This window comes from Triplophysa rosa, linkage group LG2, assembly GCF_024868665.1.
Source record: "Triplophysa rosa linkage group LG2, Trosa_1v2, whole genome shotgun sequence".
NCBI lineage: Eukaryota > Metazoa > Chordata > Actinopteri > Cypriniformes > Nemacheilidae > Triplophysa > Triplophysa rosa.
The window spans coordinates 23,505,701-23,524,870 of record NC_079891.1 but is presented as its reverse complement, the minus strand read 5'-3'; the positions used below and the strand labels follow the sequence as shown (position 1 = coordinate 23,524,870).

Sequence of the window (19,170 nt, the reverse complement as noted above, 5' to 3'; positions counted from 1 at the left end):
GTACATAGCACAGACATAAAAACCGGATAATATATAATAACTGTTTCTATCCATCCAGCGCGACTTAGTACCAAATAAAATAGCAGATCTGTAGTTAGAGTGTGACATCCTAAAAACTTCATCCTCTCCTCCTACTGCCTCACATTCATGAGTCCATCAGATCTGTTACAGCTGTGAGCGGCCTCATACACTCACCTGTCAGATTGAACTAAAGTTCTGCATTTCTCACTCAGATTTGATCCAGTTGTAGGATGGGGAAGGCAGGGTTAAGCTACCATCAGAAATTATGAAGCATGCTCGTCATGTTGGATGGCTTTCTCACTCGGGACACTTCAGGTATAAAATAAATAGCTGTAAAGCATGGTCATTTTCTAATCGATTAGGTATTTCTCTGATTTGGTTTTAAATGGGTTGGGGGGAGTGCTCTAATACAAAGGATGACTGCATTCTGAGTGTCGGGCTCTGATTTTTTCCTTTTTCTGTTTTTGAAGTGAGGAGGCAGTGGCAAGGAAACCCATCAGATGTGATTTTTTTGCATGTTTTAAGTTATGTTTAGTTTTCAAAAGTGCCTCCAATTCTATTGCTTGGCTTGTTACATGCCCTGCATCAAACAGGAGCTAAAGGGAGGAACTTCTCAGAATCCTCTAAAGCTTATGTGCATATGTGAGTCTTTTCCCATAATACTTGTACCAGCATTTTGAATATCTCTTTTTGTTTGGTGTAGCAATAACTCTGTTTTGCCCACTTGAGTATGGACATGTTAAAATTGGATTTCTGGTAAGAAGCTTGCATAGGTTTTCCCTTTTTTTTCTTCTTTCTGTGGAGTCTTTGATAGGTTTCTTAGCCATGCTTTAAATGTAGGTTTCTGTGATTTCGACTGAGTGCGCGTGTATGTATGAGCGTGTGTTTGAGAAAATAAGCATGATTGTTAGGCGGTGTGTGTGTGTGTGTGCACACGCACGCGCGCGCATGCCTGTATCCCCTCTCTCCTACAATCTTTACTTCTCTGGTTAATTTTATTCTGGCTCTGACATACTACTGCAGTTCTTTTGCCTAATGTACAAAGACAAAATACCGATGTATATTTTTCATGTTATGGAAATTGTCACCTCTAGTGAGTTCTTCTAAAATATAAATTTTTTTCAATATTTGTTTGAGTGTGCTGTCTGTTCTGTTTTTGAAAGAGCTTTCAAAGTGTTGCCATCCACACAAATGTTTAATGATTTTAGTGCATATTCACCACCGATACAAGCATAACCGTTAATGTGGTTGTATCCCTTTTTTTAATGCATCAAGACCTGGCTTTTATATAATTCACTGAGTGTATTTGTGTGTTTTGTGGGGTTTTAAATATGTCTGTTAAGATTAAAGAGAGATTAGTCAACATGAAGTGTTAAACAGATGCTTTTAAAGTCCCCGTGAACCGAAAGTTGCGATTGTTTTTACTTCCGTATTTTGACGCATTTTCGAGTGAAATGGAATTTCTAATGATACAATTGTGGGCGTGGCTTTCGTCTTTCTCTGCGATTTGATTGGATGTATAAAAACAGCTGTTGCATTTTGAAATGGAACTGGCAGCAGACTGACAGTTGAAGGGGAGGAGTTAACGGATGCGTCGCCCAAGCCGTCTAACATACGTCATTCACATTTTAACTAAATATTATAAGGGCACACAAAATTTGAAAAGAATGACCCACATCGATAAACTATTTTTAATAAAAGCTGCAATATTTCATGAAGAAAATGGCATTGGCATTTTTTATTTCACTGGGACTTTAATGAATGTGCATTTCAGATTGCCATTGAGCATCAAGTTGGTCCAGTGATACTTGTATACAACATGGTCCTCCTATTTTTAGAAGAGGTTTGAAGAATTTTTGAATGTGCAACCTTAATGTCCTGAAGCAAATTTAAGGCACACACATTGGATGTTTATCAAAATATAATTAACTGAAAAGTGCATATCGAGGACAACATGTACAATTGGTGCACCCATTGTTGCGGTATATTTAGCTATCTTAAAGAATTTCCATTGATTAAGATCTGTAAATGAACATTTACGTAACTTTAAATCAGGCGGAGAGAGAGAGCGCGCGATTGTTTATGCACAGTACACACACTCCTCCTAAATCAAAACCAGCCTCCCGTGATGTCTCGCGATATCAGTCGATGAGCCACGGATCCAACATGGCGGAAGGTATGAGAATGGTTTCTTTCTTATCTTTTACGCCCTTTCTGTTTAAGAGGTAAAGCCGCTGTTTCCCTGCGCGATGAGCAGACCTAATGTTGCATTGAATTGTATTTACCACGGTCAGCTGGAGATAAATATCGCATCGCCCGGTGTTTAACAAGAATAATGCTTAGATAATGTTTTTCCTACTAGCTAGTTGCAAGTCAGGTGGTGGGCTGGGCGGAGGCAGTAACAATTCGCCGGGTGATTTGATGTATTATGTAAAGAAATCAAAAACAGAATACTTTTTTATTTTTAAAATGTTCTTCCAGTTCCTCGTGTTTACCACGATGTTTGTCGTTTATTACAGCACGTGCAACAACGTGATTTTGTGAGGACGATTGTTGGTTGGAGCAGACAGACATTGTCATCTTCTATCCTCGTTTTGCACTGCGATTTCTAATTATTGCATATAATTTGCGTTTTTAGTCTTTAACATCAGTCTTTATCACCTTCAATGAAATAAAATCACCTTGTTATTCTAACTTAAATGTAAATTATTTAAATGGCAAATAATGAACTATTTAAAGCGTTAGTGTATAATGTTAGTAGAATAAATGAATTCATGTAAAGATCTGCCATGTTGTTTGAATAAATAATGTGCATAGTTGCGACCTCGTAACAGGCTTGCAACCGTTACTTTTTTGATCAGAGCTCATGCCATTTCCTTTCTTTATCTTTACACCTCAGCTGTAAACCATACGCAATGTACCAAAACACTATAGCTACATCAGTGGTTGTTAACGCTTGTAACCCCTTTAAACACTGTAAGAAGCTTTCGCAAATTTTCTCACGTAAGGTTACTGTATTAATTGTCATCTTTTTCAGTGCGTAACACCAAGCTGTAGCAGTTGCATACAATAGTATCATCTCTATTGTAAAACCTATTATTTGTCATGAATTTTACTCAAGTTCCTGATTCCTCAGAAAGTGCATAATTTCTTGTTGATGTGATTGTGAAATTTATGAGGTGTTGATTCATGTAACTACTTGCAGATGACATAAGCACTAAGCAGGTTACAGCTCTCTGGGGTTTTCTCGCATTTGATTGGCTTTTTAAACACTTTATGGGACCTATTTGGACAGCTCTGTGTTGCTGACTGCTAAGGAATCTCAATTCTTATATCCATGCAAGAGGCAAATGGTTCACATATTAAACAGAGAGCATGCTAATCCTTTGCCTACAACACAGGCTAAATGGTTTGCAATGACTAGGGCAGGACTTTTTTCACTAGGAGTAAATTGTAGGTTTTAATTGTTTTTTCCCCATATATAACATTTTGAACAAAGGTCAGATATATTCTATTATCTTCCTGTGCTAATGTGGAGCAAGTGTAAAATGTTGCCTCAGCATTCTGGGCAGACGCCTGCAGAAATAAATTCAGAGGAAAGGAAGGAAGCTGGTGTGTTGTGGAATGTAGGTTAAGCTGTAAAATCCAACAGATACAGATCCAAGGCAATGGAAGAATTACTGAATTCATGGTACAAAGTTTTAAGTTGTTATTTTAAGGTTTGAGTGTAATGAAACTGTCCTCAAGAGGACATGTGAACTCCTGGGTTTGTGGTTCTTGTAAATTGGACCCTGTTGAAATGAAAGTTTTTACATGAAATGCTAAAGAGATTTTTGCTCATACATCTATATAATAGTCTTACTTTTTTACATATTAGAGGTGTTTCAATACATGTTGTATTTTTTGTATTCTGATATATCGTTATCGTGCCACAATATATCTATGTTTTACACCCCATCCGTCTCTCATCTGTATTTGCTTGGGACGCTCTTCCATTTGCTCAGCACTGTCTGTGTCAGCAGATTTGTTATTTGAAATGGTTTTGTCCTTCTCTTTCATGGTATTTCCTATTCTTTCGCTTCCCTTTTGCTTGACTCGTCATACTTCTTATTCATCTTTCTTATGTCTATCTCAATCACATCCCCAACTCCTTTACTCTTCTCTTTCTCTCTCCTTTTTCTGTTCAGTCTTTTCCTCACTTTTTCCTCACATGCTTGTTCCCATTTTTTACCGGTTTTACACTTCACCGCATCATTTTTATTTCCGCAGAGGAGGTGCAGAAATTGCAGAAGCACCTTGCTCTGCTCAGGCAGGAGTATGTGAAGATGCAACAGAAGCTGGTGGAAACGGAGAGGCGGTGCTCCATATTGGCTGCCCAGGCCTCTCTTCCAGGCTCCGCCTCCCAGGCCAGCGACTCCTTCATCAGCCGCCTGCTGGCCATTGTGGCTGACCTCTATCAACAGGACCAGTACAGGTGAGATCTAGGATGAACGGATGTCAAATGTGAAGTATAGTTAGGTCAGAGGTTGGGTAAATCTTACAACGAAATGTCGATTTTTACCCAGAAATGTATTCTTTCTGCAGTGCGGTATTCTCATTGCTATACAGAGAATATAATCAGAAATAAAAATCATCCTGTCTGTATATAATGATCTTTTCTTGAATATGGTACAGTTTAATTTCTGCTCACACAATGATATAAAAGTTATAAAAAACTTTAATGTTGAGAAGTGGTTATATAGTTGCAATTCTTTTATTACACTGTGTACTCATGAGTTTACAGAATGGCCTCTTTGTGCCCCTCTGAGACAAAACATTACATCACATTATATTGTATCAAATGACTGTGTATTTTACAGAGAATTTTGTATTACTCTCCTAGTGATTTAAAGGTGAAGATCGGAGAGAAGAGGCTCAGTGCTCATAAATTTGTGCTGGCTGCTCGGAGTGAGGTCTGGAGTTTGGCCAACCTTGCCTCAACCTCAGAACTGGACCTCTCAGGTAATAGTTTTCTTCGAACTCTAATAATAAGTAGGTTATCTACGTATATTGTATTTGTGGTGTTGTTTGCTTTTCTTTCTCACTCATACAAAATGCCAGTGCTGTTGAACAAACAAATGCCTGGCATTAAAGGGTCATGAAACCCACCCTTTTCAGCTACAGTCTACCTGTTGTTTTGAAAAATGCAACTAAAATGGGCGTGAACGCTGTGAGAAGAAGAGTGGGGGAGTGGGCGGGGCACGAGAGAAAGTGATCCGATTCCATATCTTAAAATATATTAGTCAATACCTGTTTTATACAGTCTATTGTCATAACACGAACCATACTTTCAAGCTACAGCGGTATTACAGAAACCACTTTTGACAGTTACCGCATTTGATGGAAAAGTCCTCAGGTCACGGTACCGCATTCCTGACACAGACTGCCTTCATGAGCGAGTCCAAAAGTCCACTTGTCTCCATTTCAAAAAGCTTTCCTGAGTAAAACAGTTTGCTTCTGTTCCGGCCTTACTCGCATCCATGACGAGCAGGCTTCAAACCGGCGATCGGTCCGGCATGGGAGACGCTAGCATTTGTCGCAGGGTTACCAACCGTTTGTTTGCCATCGCATTTCACTGGTCGGGAAACCCCCTTTCGTCAGTGTCGGAAGTCCCCTCCGTCTGTTTGAGTTCAGAATGTGACACAGCTGTACTGGTCCTCATGAGCTCCGGACCACCGAGAGCTCCAATGACCATGCGCACCTGTTTCTGTGCGCCACAATTTCACCAGTCATGTATTTATCACTTTCAGATTTATTTACCTTCCCCCAGATTTATACCGCATATAGTGTATTTCACAAGTGATAATCCACGGCTAGCCGTGCATTAAAATCCTTTAATGCACGGCTAGCCGTGGATTATCCCGCTTATACCATGGTTATTTGCCAAGATAAAGCTTTTATTGATGTTTACAGTGTAATTTTAGATCAAACGGGTGAAAATGACGGTTATTTTGTCAGTTAATTTTAAATGTAATCAAACTGACTGACCATGGTATAAATAAAAATATACTTTTATATATCGTTATCGGAATAACTCCTGGTAAGTGTTCTGCTTAATATCATGTGCCATGAACGCCTCTCTCTGAAGGGTCAGATAGAAACGCACCAGGCGCTGTCATGACTCATGAATAATTAAGAGAAATGTCTTCTCATTGGAAAAGAAAACACAGTCTCATGAATAATTATGAGACACCGACCCGTCATCAATGTACTATCGTACGTCGCCACATCACATCCTTTGACATTGGCCAGATGAAGATTTTAAACCCAGAAAGTAAAAATAGCGCAAAAAACCTCAAAATGAACTAGTTTTCTCTACTGTAATAACTTACAGTTGCTAACATTGTTTTCTATGAATCTGTGCCATCCAATCTGTCGTTTCTGTTTCACTTCCTAGAGGCCAAACCAGAAGTCGCTATGGCGATGCTGCGATGGGCGTACACAGATGATCTTGAGTTGAACGGGGATGATGGTTTCCTTATCAACCTGATGAAGTTAGCTAACCGCTTTCAGCTCCAGCTCTTGAGAGAAAGGTGGGAACACACTTTTTATCAACACATATGACTGGGTGAATGTTTCATGATTGAGGATTAAAGTGCACAGTGAACTCTAAACCGATTGTTTTCAAATGCAGATGTGAGAAAGGTGTGATGTCATCAGTGAATGTGAGGAACTGTATCAGATTTTACCAGACCGCTGAAGAGCTGGACGCCACGACATTGATGAACTATTGTGGAGAGATCATTGCCAGTCACTGGGTGAGTCACATGAACAGAGTCATCATCTTCAATAGACTCTTCAGACTTAGACAGGAACAGACATATCTATACTGTCGTAAGTCTTAGTAAGCTAACATAGGATGCGGTGTGACACGGCAAAACACAGTAGAACCGTTATAATCAGTGAGTTTGAACACACTGGATGTGGCAAGACGCGACAAATACAGAAAGTAAACTTGTTTGTGTAAAACATACTTTCTCAGTCGACTCTCCTTCATGATTGGGACCTGCTTTATGACTCATAAATCCCCAAAGAGCAATGATTTATTCTCAAGGTTATGTTTATGACTGGGATTGTAAAGGATGTCTTTCTGCTGAGTGAACCAAATGCATCAATATGAGCTTAGCAGACCTCGAGCAAGACCTTGATATAGTCACCTGCTGTTTTGAAGGAGCAAAGGCTTGTGGGAGACTTTTTGTCTTTCAAGTGTATGTGTATGAATATAGATATCAGCATGAGCTAATTAATCTCATACTTTCTGTTTTTTCTTGTCCACCATCTCTTAAACAGGACGACCTTCGAAAAGAGGACTTTAGTACCATGGATGCTCAGTTGCTCTATAAGATGATCAAATCCAAAACAGAGTACCCCCTTCATAAAGCTATTAAAGTGGAAAGAGAAGATGTGGTTTTTCTTTATCTAATAGAGATGGACGCCCAGGTAAAAAGCCAGGACTGAAATAGCATTTTGAAATAAACTGCGTTTTTAAAGGAATCATTTACTCACCTTTGAGTTGTTCCAAATCTGTATAAATGTATTTGTACTGATGAACATAGAGGAAGATATTTGGAAGAATGCTTGTTACCAAACAGTTCTGGAACACCATTGACTACTATAGTAGGAAAATTACTTTTTAATATTTTTGAACACAAAAGAAGATAATTTGAAAAATGTAGGACAGCAAACAGTTCTGGGGCACTTTTGACTACCATTGTCATTTTTCCTACTATGGTAGTCAATGGGGTCCAAGAACTGTTTGGTTACAAGTATTCATCCATACAGGTTTGGAACAACTAGAGAGCGAGTAATTCATGACAGAATTTTCATTTCATTTACCTTAACAGATAAGCTTGTTTATTGAAATGGACTAATGGGATCTCTTTTTTAACCATAGTTACCTGGAAAGCTGAACGAACTGGACAATAATGGCGACTTGGCGCTGGATCTGGCTCTGTCCAAGAAACTGGAGAGCATCGCCACCACACTGGTTAACAACAAGGCAGATGTAGACATGGTGGACCAGAGTGGCTGGAGTCTTCTACACAAAGCTATCCAGAGAGGTGCCTGGTGAATTTATATCTGAACTAATTTTGACACTAAAAGTTGCATTACCCATTACGTTTCTATGAGATTTTTTAAATTAAAAGTGCTCTCACAAATCTTTCAGGTGCTATTTGTTTCAAAAAGCGAAATACTTTCTCTGTCCCGTTTCTTTTTCTCTTTGGCTGCTTAGGGGATGAATTTGCCTCCACGTTTCTGATCCGTCACTCCGCGCAGGTGAACGCAGCCACGGTGGGGGCAGTGGAGACACCTCTGCACCTGGTCTGCTCCTTCAGCCCTAAAAAACACAGCGGAGAAGTCATGGCTGGCATGGCCCGCATCGCCGAGGCTCTGCTCAAAGCAGGAGCTAACCCAAACATGCAAAACAGCAAAGGACGGTGAGTAAACAAATTCATTGCATCACATGTTGCTTCTGCACTGATGTCTTTTTAGTTGAATATTTGTTAACTGTTTTTAACGCAATCTATATCAGAACGCCTTTACATGAGGCTGTGGTGTCTGGAAATGAGCCCGTCTTTAACCAGCTCCTTCAGTGCAAACAGTAAGTTCAAAAATGTTTTTCTCTTTTTCGTGACTTTCGCACTGAAAACATTCTGGTATGTAATATTTCTCCTTCTGCTCAGTTTGGATCTGGAGTTGAAGGATCATGAAGGCAGCACCGCACTGTGGTTGGCCCTGCAGTATATCACCGTGGCCTCTGACCCCTCCGTGAACCCTTTCGAGGATGAGGCTCCCGTTGTGAATGGAACGTCATTTGATGAGAACAGCTTTGCAGCCCGGCTCATACAGAGAGGAAGCAATCCTGACGCTCCAGACTCCAAAGGTACCATACAGATTCTTGTAAAAAGAAAATGCATCTAGAGGTGCGTTCCCTGATCAAATGACTAATGGTGGCGTCTTCTCAGGGAACTGCCTCATGCAGAGAGCTGCTATTGCGGGAAGCGAAGCAGCAACCATCTTTCTGGCCACACATGGAGCTAAAGTCAATCACACTAACAAATGGGTGAGTCTCATGATTTAGAAGTTAGAAATTGGATTAGAAAGAAATTATGTTGAATAAAAATTGTCCCACCATTTAAACGTTTAGACACTATTGCTATTTTCCTCTTTATATGCTTTTAGTAAAACTATGAAATCTATAGAGGATGTGTTAGAACTTTATCTATTATTTACCCTTTACTTATCTCTTGTCACAATTTGACATTTTAGGGTGAGACCCCGCTTCATACAGCGTGTCGCTGTGGGCTGGCGGGGCTGACAGCAGAGTTGCTCCAGCAGGGTGCCAATCCTAACCTGCAGACCGAAAGCCCGCTGCCTGACGGAGGAGAGAAGAGCCAAGGAGTCTCCCTGCAGAGCCCACTCCACCTGGCCATCGTTCACAACAACCCTGATGTGGTGTCTGTCATACTAGAGCAGAAAGGTGAGTGAGTGTCAACAATATTGTGTTATTGAATGTATCATAGCACTATAATATCATTTTTTATAGCACTATATGCTTTTTGGAGAGCATTCCTGAACGTAGCATGAAAAACTATTATTACATTAATTTTTAGTACAATTGAATACTTATCAAATACCACGATATGACCATCTGTACTGTACCACAATATCATAATAGTACTTTTTTTTCTAAAAAGTTCATTCTCTTGTCACTCATAACTGTCCTTTATCTCTAACAGCCAATGCACTACATGCCACCAACAACCTGCAGATCATCCAAGACTTCAGTCTCAAAGACTCCATGGATCACACTGTTCTAGGTCTTGCGCTCTGGACTGGTAAGTTTTGCTCATTGATAAAAATATTTTTTAGCAGATACGTCCAGTGCATATGTACAATGACACTTGTTTCTTACATCTTATGTTGTATTTTTCTTTTACCCGTCTTACATTGACAGGTATGCACACTATTGCTGCACAGCTTCTGGGTTCTGGAGCAGCTATAAATGACACCATGTCTGATGGACAGACACTACTGCACATGGCCATTAGGAGACAGGACAGCAAGAGCGCCCTCTTCCTGCTAGAGCACCAAGCAGATATCAATGTCAGGTACTACATGCGGTTTGCGATAACTTGTATATAATTGACAATTGTATGCATTTTTTCAGTATATGTGTTACCTGGTTGTTGAACTCATGACCCAGCTTGAGAACACCACAAATAACACATGCCCGCTGTTTTCTTCCAGGACACAGGAAGGGCAGACGGCCCTACAGTTGGCCATAAGTAACCAGCTCCCATTGGTGGTGGATGCCATCTGCACCAGAGGAGCCGATATGTCGGTGGTGGACGAGAAGGGTCATCCTCCCCTCTGGTTGGCTCTGGAAAAGGGTCTGGAAGACATCGCCTCCACACTGGTGAGAACTGAATTTAGTTTTTGGATGAACTTAACCTAAATAGTCAAGTTTCGTAAGAGTAGATTCTTCTGTCACTTGTTTAATCATTCAGGTTTATTATGGGTTGATTTCACGTTTTTTGGATTAGGTCAGACACGGCTGTGATGCGACCTGCTGGAGTTCAGGGCCTGGAGGATGTCAGCAGACTCTACTCCATAGAGCCATTGATGAGAACAATGAGGTTTCTGCTTGCTTCCTCGTACGCAGGTTTGTATTCTTCAACTAAACCTCAGCAGTGTTTTTTGCTTGTGTGTGATATCACCGTTTATAATGATACGATCGTCCAATGAGACCAACCTTGGTGAAAGTGAAAAAAAGTGACCTATTTGTAAGTTAGGGTGACCCATAACCGAAATGTGACCTTTGCATTCAACCCATCTAGTAAGTCTTGAACACACACACACCCGGAGCAGTGGGCAGCTATCACTGCAGCTCCCGGAGAGCAAATGGGGGTTAGGTGCCTTGCTCAATAGCACGTCATTCGCTACCTGCTGGCCCTGAGAGTCGAACTGGTGACCTTCTGGTTACGAGTCCGACTGTCTAACCACTAGGCCACAACTGTTTTTTTGTGTGTGTTTCCAGTGGCTGTGACGTAAACAGCCCCAGGAGGCCCGGTCCTAATGGTGAGGGAGATGAAGAGGCGAGGGACGAACAGACCCCTTTGCATCTGGCTGCATCCTGGGGTCTGGAGGAGGTGGCACAGTGCCTTCTGGAGTTTGGAGCCAATGTGAATGCACAGGTCTATACAGATTTACCACAGACAGATGCAGCACCTCACTATAATTCTTTGTCCTTCCTCTCTGACAACTGCTGTGTATTTCTTTGGATGCAGGATTCAGAGGGCCGTGCTCCCATCCACATCGCCATCAGCAACCAGCACAGCGTCATCATCCAGCTGCTCATCTCCCACCCTGAGATCCGTCTGAACATTCGAGACAGACAGGGCATGACACCGTTTGCCTGTGCCATGACCCACAAGAATAACAAAGCCGCTGAAGCTATTCTCAAGAGAGAACCCGGTGCTGCCGAACAGGTGTGTGCGCACATACAGACTACCGTAAGAATGTTGCTATCAAAGAGTTGGAGGTCTGTGCGAGCGCTTCATTTATTTGTAAGATGATTTCCTTGGATTTTGTTCCTGATCCACATTCTTTGTTGGTGCTAAACAACTAGGTGGACAACAAAGGGCGGAATTTCCTGCACTGTGCCGTTCAGAGCTCGGACATAGAGAGCGTGCTCTTCCTCATCAGTGTACAGGCCAACGTCAACTCTAGAGTTCAGGACAGTGCCAAACTCACGCCGCTGCACCTGGCCGTGCAAGCAGGATCTGAGATCATCGTCAGAAACCTGGTAAAGTACAACAGACAGTACATACTACAGGAAGCTTATGTTAGATGTGTGTGGCCGCTTGTGTAATGGGATAGTTCACCCCAAAAATGATCATTCTGTCATCGTTTATTCACTCTTATGTGGTTCAAAACCTGTGTATGACTGATTTTGAGAAATGTCTCCATGGTTTTGTGTCTATACAATGGATGTCAAGTGGGGCCAATGTTGTCTGGTTACCAACGTTCTTTAAAATATCTTCTTTTGTGTTCTGCAGAAGAAAGAAAGTCATACAGGTTTGAAATGACAAGAGGGTAAGTAAATGATGACAGAATTTTTGGGTAACCTATCCCTTTAAAAGAAGTTTGGGTCATGAGTCTGTGTTACCCACAATAGACTGCATAAAGCTCTATACCCACTACATTTTCGGTTTAACCTTCGAACCCTGGTGATTTAGCATTTATGAATGGAAGATTATTTTGACTATGGTAAAGTACTAAAACGCCTTTACGTATTCTCTGATCTTTTGGTTTGTAGCTCCTGGCTGGTGCTAAAGTGAACGAACTAACCAAACATCGACAGACAGCACTGCATCTTGCTGCACAACAGGATCTGTCCACAATCTGCTCTGTCCTGATCGAGAACGGAGTTGACTTCGCCGCCGTTGATGAGAATGGAAACAACGGTAGCCTTCAATGCTAAACTCAGATTTCTGTGAAATGTGTCCGTGTAGTCAGTGTAAATCTGTGAAATTTTACAGAAATAGTTTTATGACCTGTTCTTTATCCTACTAGCACTCCATCTGGCAGTGATGCAGGGGCGTCTCAATAATGTACGTGCTCTTCTTACCGAGTCCAACATAGATGCAGAGGCATACAATCTCAGGTCAGGACTTGAACATCCCAAGTCTCACTCTACACTTACATACAAAATATATAATTACAAATCTACAAAATATAAGCAGTCATGTCGTTTACTAATCCTGGCCTGTTCTATAGTACATTGATCTATCACTAATCTGAATAGAATTGTCCTGTTTTTATTTCTCTAGAGGTCAATCACCCATGCACGTCCTCGGCCAGTATGGGAAAGAGAACGCGGCAGCCATCTTTGAGCTGTTTTTGGAATGCATGCCCGAGTATCCCCTGGATAAACCGGACAATGACGGGAACACAGGTTGGTGGAGAACCACTTATTTTATTTCATGTGGATTATAAATGAACGAACCGACTAAAATAAATAATAATAGCGTCATAAAAACTAGCTTGTCAAATCATTTTTCTCCTTCGTACAGTTCTTTTTTTAGCCTATATGAAAGGAAACGCTAACTTGTGCCGTGCCATCGTGAGGGCTGGAGCTCGACTTGGTGTCACTAACAACCAGGGCATCAACATCTTCAACTATCAAGTTGCCACCAAGCAGCTTCTTTTTCGTCTGCTAGGTGAGAGCCTCATGCTTTATGTTTCCTAGACATTTTGTGTAGGTGTGTAGCGACTGTAAAAATATGTCAACATTTTGTCATTTTGAATGGTGCAGATATGCTGACCAAAGAGCCCCCGTGGTGCGATGGATCAAACTGCTACGAATGTACAACCAAATTTGGAGTCACCACCAGAAAACATCACTGGTACATAGCCATCTTACTGACTTGAGTACAAAAATTCAATTCAGTTTTATTTTTCAATTCAATTTTATACTATATTCTTCCACCTAATAAAGTTTTTTATTTTGTCATCGTTTTTCTCTCATAGCCGCCATTGTGGCCGTCTGCTCTGCCATAAGTGCTCTATAAAGGAGATCCCCATCATCAAATTTGACCTGAACAAACCCGTGCGTGTATGTGACATCTGTTTTGACGTGCTGACATTGGGCGGTGTGTCCTAACACGAGAAAAGTGAAGGACGGGTACCAGTCAAGCCGGGCATGAACCTGCAGACTGGGCCCGGCACTGAACCAGGAGGTGGAAGAAATGGGAGAGGAAGAGCCCTTGAACAAAACCATTCCATTCTTGTCAGAGGAAAAATACAATTATAACTGTGTTTGTTCTAGCAGTAATTTTAGAAGCAAACTATTATGTGTTGAGGATACAGATTAAACATAACGGAATTCAGATTTAAAGCTTTTATCCAGGCTGTCGGTGGCAGAAACCAAGACTGCTATCACATGAGATGACAACCACCATCTACTACTACAGAAAGAACAATGAGCTGAGACCATAGAGGTTTTAGAGAGGGCTAATCGTGCTATATGAGGACTTATTGATTTAGTTATTGCTTCACATTTTCCATCAGAAATGTTTCTTGCCATCATAACCCCATGGCTGTTGTTTTTCGTTTTGATTTACACCTTCACACTCTGGTTTAGGAGGGAGATATGTAACCTCTATCATTTGATCATTTCAAAGAAGTCTAAGGAGCCAAGTACACGTTGTGTGTGTGTATTAAATGCTGCTGGATATGAAGGGATCTTAGGTAGCCTTGTTCGTGTGAAGCCTTAATCATGCTGTGCAGAGGGTCTCGCCTTAAATTTTGAACACATTTCCATCTCTGCGCAAAGTAATGCGCAGGAAATGTATCTTTCTCCGGGATTCAAATCAAAACACTAAAACGGGGAGAGATTTTCCGTCTTGTGATCTGTCTTTTGTTATGCGAGTACTGACTTGATCATTTAATCATTGATTAATCTGCATATTCAGTAGACTTTATTTTAGCTGATCCATTAGTGTTTACGTAATACTAAAATTGTGAAATGCTCAAAATGAGACGCAAAGGTTTTAAAGGGATAGTTTACCCAAAAATGACATCATAATTTACTCTTATCATGTCAAACCTGTGTGACTTTCTTTGTTCTGCAGGACACAAAAGATATTTTAAAGATCGTTGGCATCAAACAACATTGAACCCCATTGACTTCCTGTGTATGTACACAAGCAAAATAATTTCTCAAACTATTTTTGTGTCTACTAAAGAAAGAATCATATGCAGGTGTTGAACCACATGGTGGTGAATAAATGGGCGAATTTTCATTTTTGGGTGAACTATCCCTTTAAGTGCAGAATTGTGATATGCTTACTATGCATACGCATGACATAATTTGCTTGTTATAGCGTGTTTGTCATCGATGCATCAATATAATGTTTTGTTATTTTCTGATCACCAAAGGATACGTTCCAGTTAATGTTTGCCCGGCAGGCTATCTCTGAGGGGCTGCTTGCTTGGTCATTGTTTTCAAGTTTTCTCAAGTCACATTTTAAATGCTTTTTATTCCCATGCTTAACCGGTGCACTTTATCAAATTCATTTTTTATGATCATATTTCAAAATATTTTTTGTTTGTTTGTTTGGAGGGCCGAGTCCACAGACTGTTATGGTATTGTTCAATTGTACAGATATATGTATAATATTTTTGACCACTACAACTGTTTTGTACTTAATGCAGGTTGTGCTTTTGTCTATGTGACAAACTTAAACTTTGGCCTCTGTTTAATCTTTTCTGCACATTGTATGGTATCTGTATGCTCAGATATTTAGCCTGTCGCCGCCTCTAGTATCCTTTTCAAGAAAGGGAGGACAACTTTACATAAAGGACAACTAAAAAAAGTATAAAATTGTCGTCTTATTTAATAAACAATTACTTACATTGTAAATTGCTATTTAAATAAGAACAGCATTGTTCATTTTAGCATTACACCTGCTTTGATAATTCATAACAAGGTGATGGTTTTTAAAACCCAAACCAATCGAGCAGCTCTTGGAGAGTGACAAAGCTAGAAATTCAGTCTTTGGTGATACGACAAGAGTCTAAGTGAGGAGGACAGTCCTTGTATTCTCTCAGGTTCCGGTTCTCGGAATGGATTGGATTGGATGGTTGGATACACACGCATCGGGAGTGGCCGGATCCAGGGGTGAAGAGCATTCTGGGTACTCCGACCCAGTCTCTGTGAATACCACCGCTAGAGAAAATCAAAAACACTTGTTATATCCAATGACAGATGTACACAGGACAGCAGATATAGAAAGAAAGTTACCTCTTTTTAGAGCACCATACCCGTCCCCCACTGGCTTCAATCCATTCTGAGTTACAGGATGGGTAAAGCTGCATCTCATTCTGAGCCTGAGCCTTTTTCTTCAACCCATCTGATAAAACAGACTCCACCAGCCGCAGAGCATCAGTGGGCTGCCCGGTTTCTGCGTAGAACCGGCCTATCAGTTTACCTGCAGCACAGGGGCCATACAGAAAGAGAAATATTCAGTAGATGACGTCAGACATTAAAGTTCACATAATGATGAAAAACCCCAATTGCTGTGGTACCCACCAACTGGAATGTAGTCCCTCTGATAAAATGACAACCAATCATGAAGCGCCACAATCTGTGGCTCAGAGAAATCTGAGACGTCATTAGATAAGCCGGTGTCTGTGAAATCACCTGTGATAAACGCCCTCGATGCATCTTTACCTGAACAAACACACAAGTCAGTGGAGAATGCAAAGCAGTGCTTTTAACGTCACCACTTACAGTATACGTTTATTGAATTAACCTGTAAAGAAATGGTAACCGCCGCCAGGTCCGTAGTGTTTCCTCCCACGTTCAACGTCAAACACCTGTCCTAAGATCGCCAGGTACAATCCCTTACTGTTCGGCTCTCCGTTGTATAGTGACAGCTCGTCTTCGGTCAGCATGCGCTCCGGTGTAAAGGATGACAGATCACTGACCGACTGCCGCAGCCACGACTCCAATACATTTACCACATTGCCATAGATCGGAAATGCGAGCCACTCGGGCACCGTCCACACAGCCAAGACTACTGAAACAAGAGGTATTAAATATTTCAACATTGTGTATACAATGTATTCCGGCAAGACACCAGGCAGTCAGCATTTAAAATAAAAAGACCAGACGTTCCGGACATCATCATCACATCGTGCATCATATGTTTTCGGAATGCGCATGCGCACACATCTTACGGAAGTCATTTAATTTTGAGCTGTGTAGTATGATGTATCCCCGTTTATTTGAGTTAAAATCTAATTTATTTGTTTGCCGTGCTGCATTAAAAATAAATAAACACATAAACATCACAACACCCAAAAAGAATCATTGTAAATACTGGAGGTGAGACGCTAGGGGGCGTGTTAGTGCAGCGGGCGTCAACGGACCACACGGAAGGGACCAAAGTTTTTGCTGACAAACATGACGTCAGCTGGCGGAGCCCGTCAATGCGGTAGTGACAGCGGAGGAACGCGCTGACTGGCAAAGCAATCTGGACTGGCCAAACCAGACACTAAAACAAAACTTAAAACCCGGGCTGAAGGCTATCGGCAGAGAGCCCGAGGCCGCAGAACAGCATGGGGAACGCAGAGAGCGGCTGTGGCGCTGGAAGCGGCGATGAAGAGGATGTAGAAACGGAGAGCCCGGTTTTCGCCGAGGGCAGCCCGGCCTCTGCGGCCACAGGCACCAGGGCTGGCAGCGGAGGTGCAGGCGGTGGCGGTGGCGGAGGAGGCTCCGCTCCGGGGAGAAGCGGAAGAGGATCCGCGAATATGCCGGCGCCTAGCTACGGTCTCCCCACCCCCGAAGCTCTGCTAGAGCAGGTAAAGCTGAGAGAGGCAGCGGCCCGTATGAGCGACTCGTGGGTCGCCATTTCAGAGTCGGTGCTGGCGCGAAACGACAGCGCTCTGGTGCGCTGGCTGGAGGAGCGGCTGAGCCGCGGAGAGGAGTCCGTCACCCTGGAGCAGTTCTGCGAGATGCTGGAGAGCAGAGATGCGCCCAGAGAGGATTGCGAAGAGGTATCGTTAACCAGGAACCTATATAGATGATGAATTACATGGTGGGCACTGTGTCGTGTATCCCAATTTTTAACAAGATTGAAAAGTTGTACATTTGAGCAAAGCACTTAAGAAAAGGTTGCTAGTCTATTTAAGTCTTCAAGTTACTTAAATGGCGAATTGTTAGGTAGCCTAACGTAAACCAGCATATTTTGTACTGCAAAACTACTGACAAACAACTCAGAGTCGTCAAATTCACTCCACTGCTTTCTGTCTATTTATTTCAGTGGTCATGCTGTGTAATCTTTATGTTTGCAGTCTATTTGCTGACTGTCTCAAAACCAAGTTAGCTGTCTATCTAGGGATAATAGGTGTGTCACCCTCTGTGGGCAGCTTCTCATTTTGTGGCCCTTAAAACGGCAGTTGCAAGGGTTTGTTTACACTGACCAGAACATATTGCTCCTTAACCTATTTTTGGTTAACACATGGGCACTAAACCGGCCTGACTGGTTTTCATGTGCTGTGACAATCAACAGCATTGATTAATTTGTTCACATGTGCCTAATGTAAACACAATGAAATTAGCTGCATAGGTGTTGCAAACATAGCAACATGCTTTAAATGAAATCCATATCAAGAGCATACTAGATAGATTTGTTATCTGTGATTGGCTCACAGTACTCTCACAAAATGTCCATGGTTGGGGTGATATCAGATGTTAACCATAAGTCTTTATACCACAGTGTCTTTTAGAAATGCCATTATGATATGAACCATAAGCTGTTTACCATTAAACCAACTACAATGTCTTGATGTTGTGTGTTTTAGGCTTTATTCCAGTAGGTCACTCAATGGCGTTTTTTTCTAATTCGCCAACTAACATCCCACCAATACATATAGACACCAATAGAGACTCACAGAGACCATTATACTATAGTTTCCAATAAAACCAATACAATTCCTATTGTCATTGTTAAAGGGATAGTTGACGCAATAATGAAAGTTATTTTATCGTTTACTCACCCTCATGTCATTCCAAATCTGTTTGTTGTTCTTTTTCATCTTAGAACCCATACAGTATTGGACCCCATTGACTTCCATGGACACAAAGCCTCCTTTCTCAAAATATAATCTTTTGTGTTCCACAGAAGGAAGAGTCATATACAGGATTTGTATACGGCATGAGAGTGAATAAATTATGACATCATTTTTTATTTTTGGGTGAACTATCCCTTTAAATCCATTAGGATTTCTATATTTTTTCCATTAGGGCATTTTCCATGGTACCTTGCTCAAAGCACATAGTTGCACTATGGTACCTGTTTGTTTTCTGTATTGCCTTGTATTATAAGCTTCTTAAAAAGGCTTCACTGCTTTAAGCATGACTCTTTCATTTGCTTTTCAAATGAATTGAATGCTGACTTGTGTGTTTGGTAGAATAGTCAGCCAATCAGATGGAGCTATAGATGCCAACAGCGACTGTTGGTTTTATCTTTGTCACAACCTCCTTTTGATTTTTTGTGTCTTTTCCCATATATGTGCTACCTGATATTTGTACCACAG

General features: G+C 41.4%; 3 protein-coding genes across 4 annotated transcripts in view; 2 read left to right on the top strand and 1 right to left on the bottom strand.

Annotated features, from left to right (window-relative positions):
- The first annotated feature begins 255 nt into the window (after window positions 1-255).
- On the top strand, window positions 256-15,458 carry ankfy1 (ankyrin repeat and FYVE domain containing 1). 2 transcript variants are annotated; one of them, XM_057356398.1, is made up of 25 exons: window positions 256-336; window positions 4,291-4,495; window positions 4,904-5,022; window positions 6,458-6,593; window positions 6,695-6,818; window positions 7,351-7,500; window positions 7,955-8,120; window positions 8,294-8,498; window positions 8,594-8,662; window positions 8,745-8,944; window positions 9,027-9,124; window positions 9,331-9,541; window positions 9,801-9,899; window positions 10,019-10,172; window positions 10,312-10,480; window positions 10,608-10,726; window positions 11,102-11,258; window positions 11,352-11,552; window positions 11,693-11,869; window positions 12,383-12,530; window positions 12,640-12,730; window positions 12,897-13,021; window positions 13,140-13,286; window positions 13,382-13,472; window positions 13,597-15,458. In XM_057356398.1, the coding sequence occupies exons 1-25, from the start codon at window positions 294-296 to the stop codon at window positions 13,727-13,729; spliced, it is 3,537 nt and encodes a 1,178-aa protein (XP_057212381.1). In that variant the 5' UTR covers window positions 256-293; the 3' UTR covers window positions 13,730-15,458. The 2 variants fall into 2 exon arrangements, with proteins under 2 accessions (XP_057212381.1, XP_057212371.1); XM_057356388.1 differs by lacking the exon at window positions 256-336 and adding an exon at window positions 2,149-2,197.
- A 31-nt stretch (window positions 15,459-15,489) lies between these two features.
- LOC130567916 (neuferricin) lies at window positions 15,490-16,864 on the bottom strand. Its single transcript, XM_057356432.1, has 4 exons — window positions 16,383-16,864; window positions 16,160-16,300; window positions 15,872-16,058; window positions 15,490-15,796 (listed from the first exon to the last, which is right to left on the bottom strand). Exons 1-4 carry the CDS (start codon window positions 16,678-16,680, stop codon window positions 15,619-15,621), a joined length of 804 nt encoding a protein of 267 aa, XP_057212415.1. The 5' UTR covers window positions 16,681-16,864; the 3' UTR covers window positions 15,490-15,618.
- Window positions 16,865-16,975: 111 nt separating this feature from the next.
- zzef1 (zinc finger, ZZ-type with EF hand domain 1) overlaps window positions 16,976-19,170 on the top strand; it is a 39,758-nt gene continuing 37,563 nt past the window's right edge. Inside the window, 1 exon segment of the mRNA XM_057356375.1 lies at window positions 16,976-17,628. Within this exon segment, the coding sequence (XP_057212358.1) occupies window positions 17,191-17,628 (438 nt within the window). The 5' untranslated portion in view covers window positions 16,976-17,190.

Coding starts and splice junctions, on each gene's coding strand:
- ankfy1 (XM_057356398.1), top strand. CDS start 294: ATGCTCGTCATGTTGGATGGCTTTCTCACTCGGGACACTTCAG. Junction 6,594..6,694: donor CTCCAGCTCTTGAGAGAAAG/GTGGGAACACAC, acceptor TTTCAAATGCAG/ATGTGAGAAAGGTGTGATGT. Junction 8,945..9,026: donor TGACGCTCCAGACTCCAAAG/GTACCATACAGA, acceptor GCGTCTTCTCAG/GGAACTGCCTCATGCAGAGA.
- LOC130567916 (XM_057356432.1), bottom strand. CDS start 16,680: ATGTTGAAATATTTAATACCTCTTGTTTCAGTAGTCTTGGCTGTGTGG. Junction 16,301..16,382: donor CGGTTACCATTTCTTTACAG/GTTAATTCAATA, acceptor GTGTTTGTTCAG/GTAAAGATGCATCGAGGGCG. Junction 16,059..16,159: donor GAGGGACTACATTCCAGTTG/GTGGGTACCACA, acceptor CCTGTGCTGCAG/GTAAACTGATAGGCCGGTTC.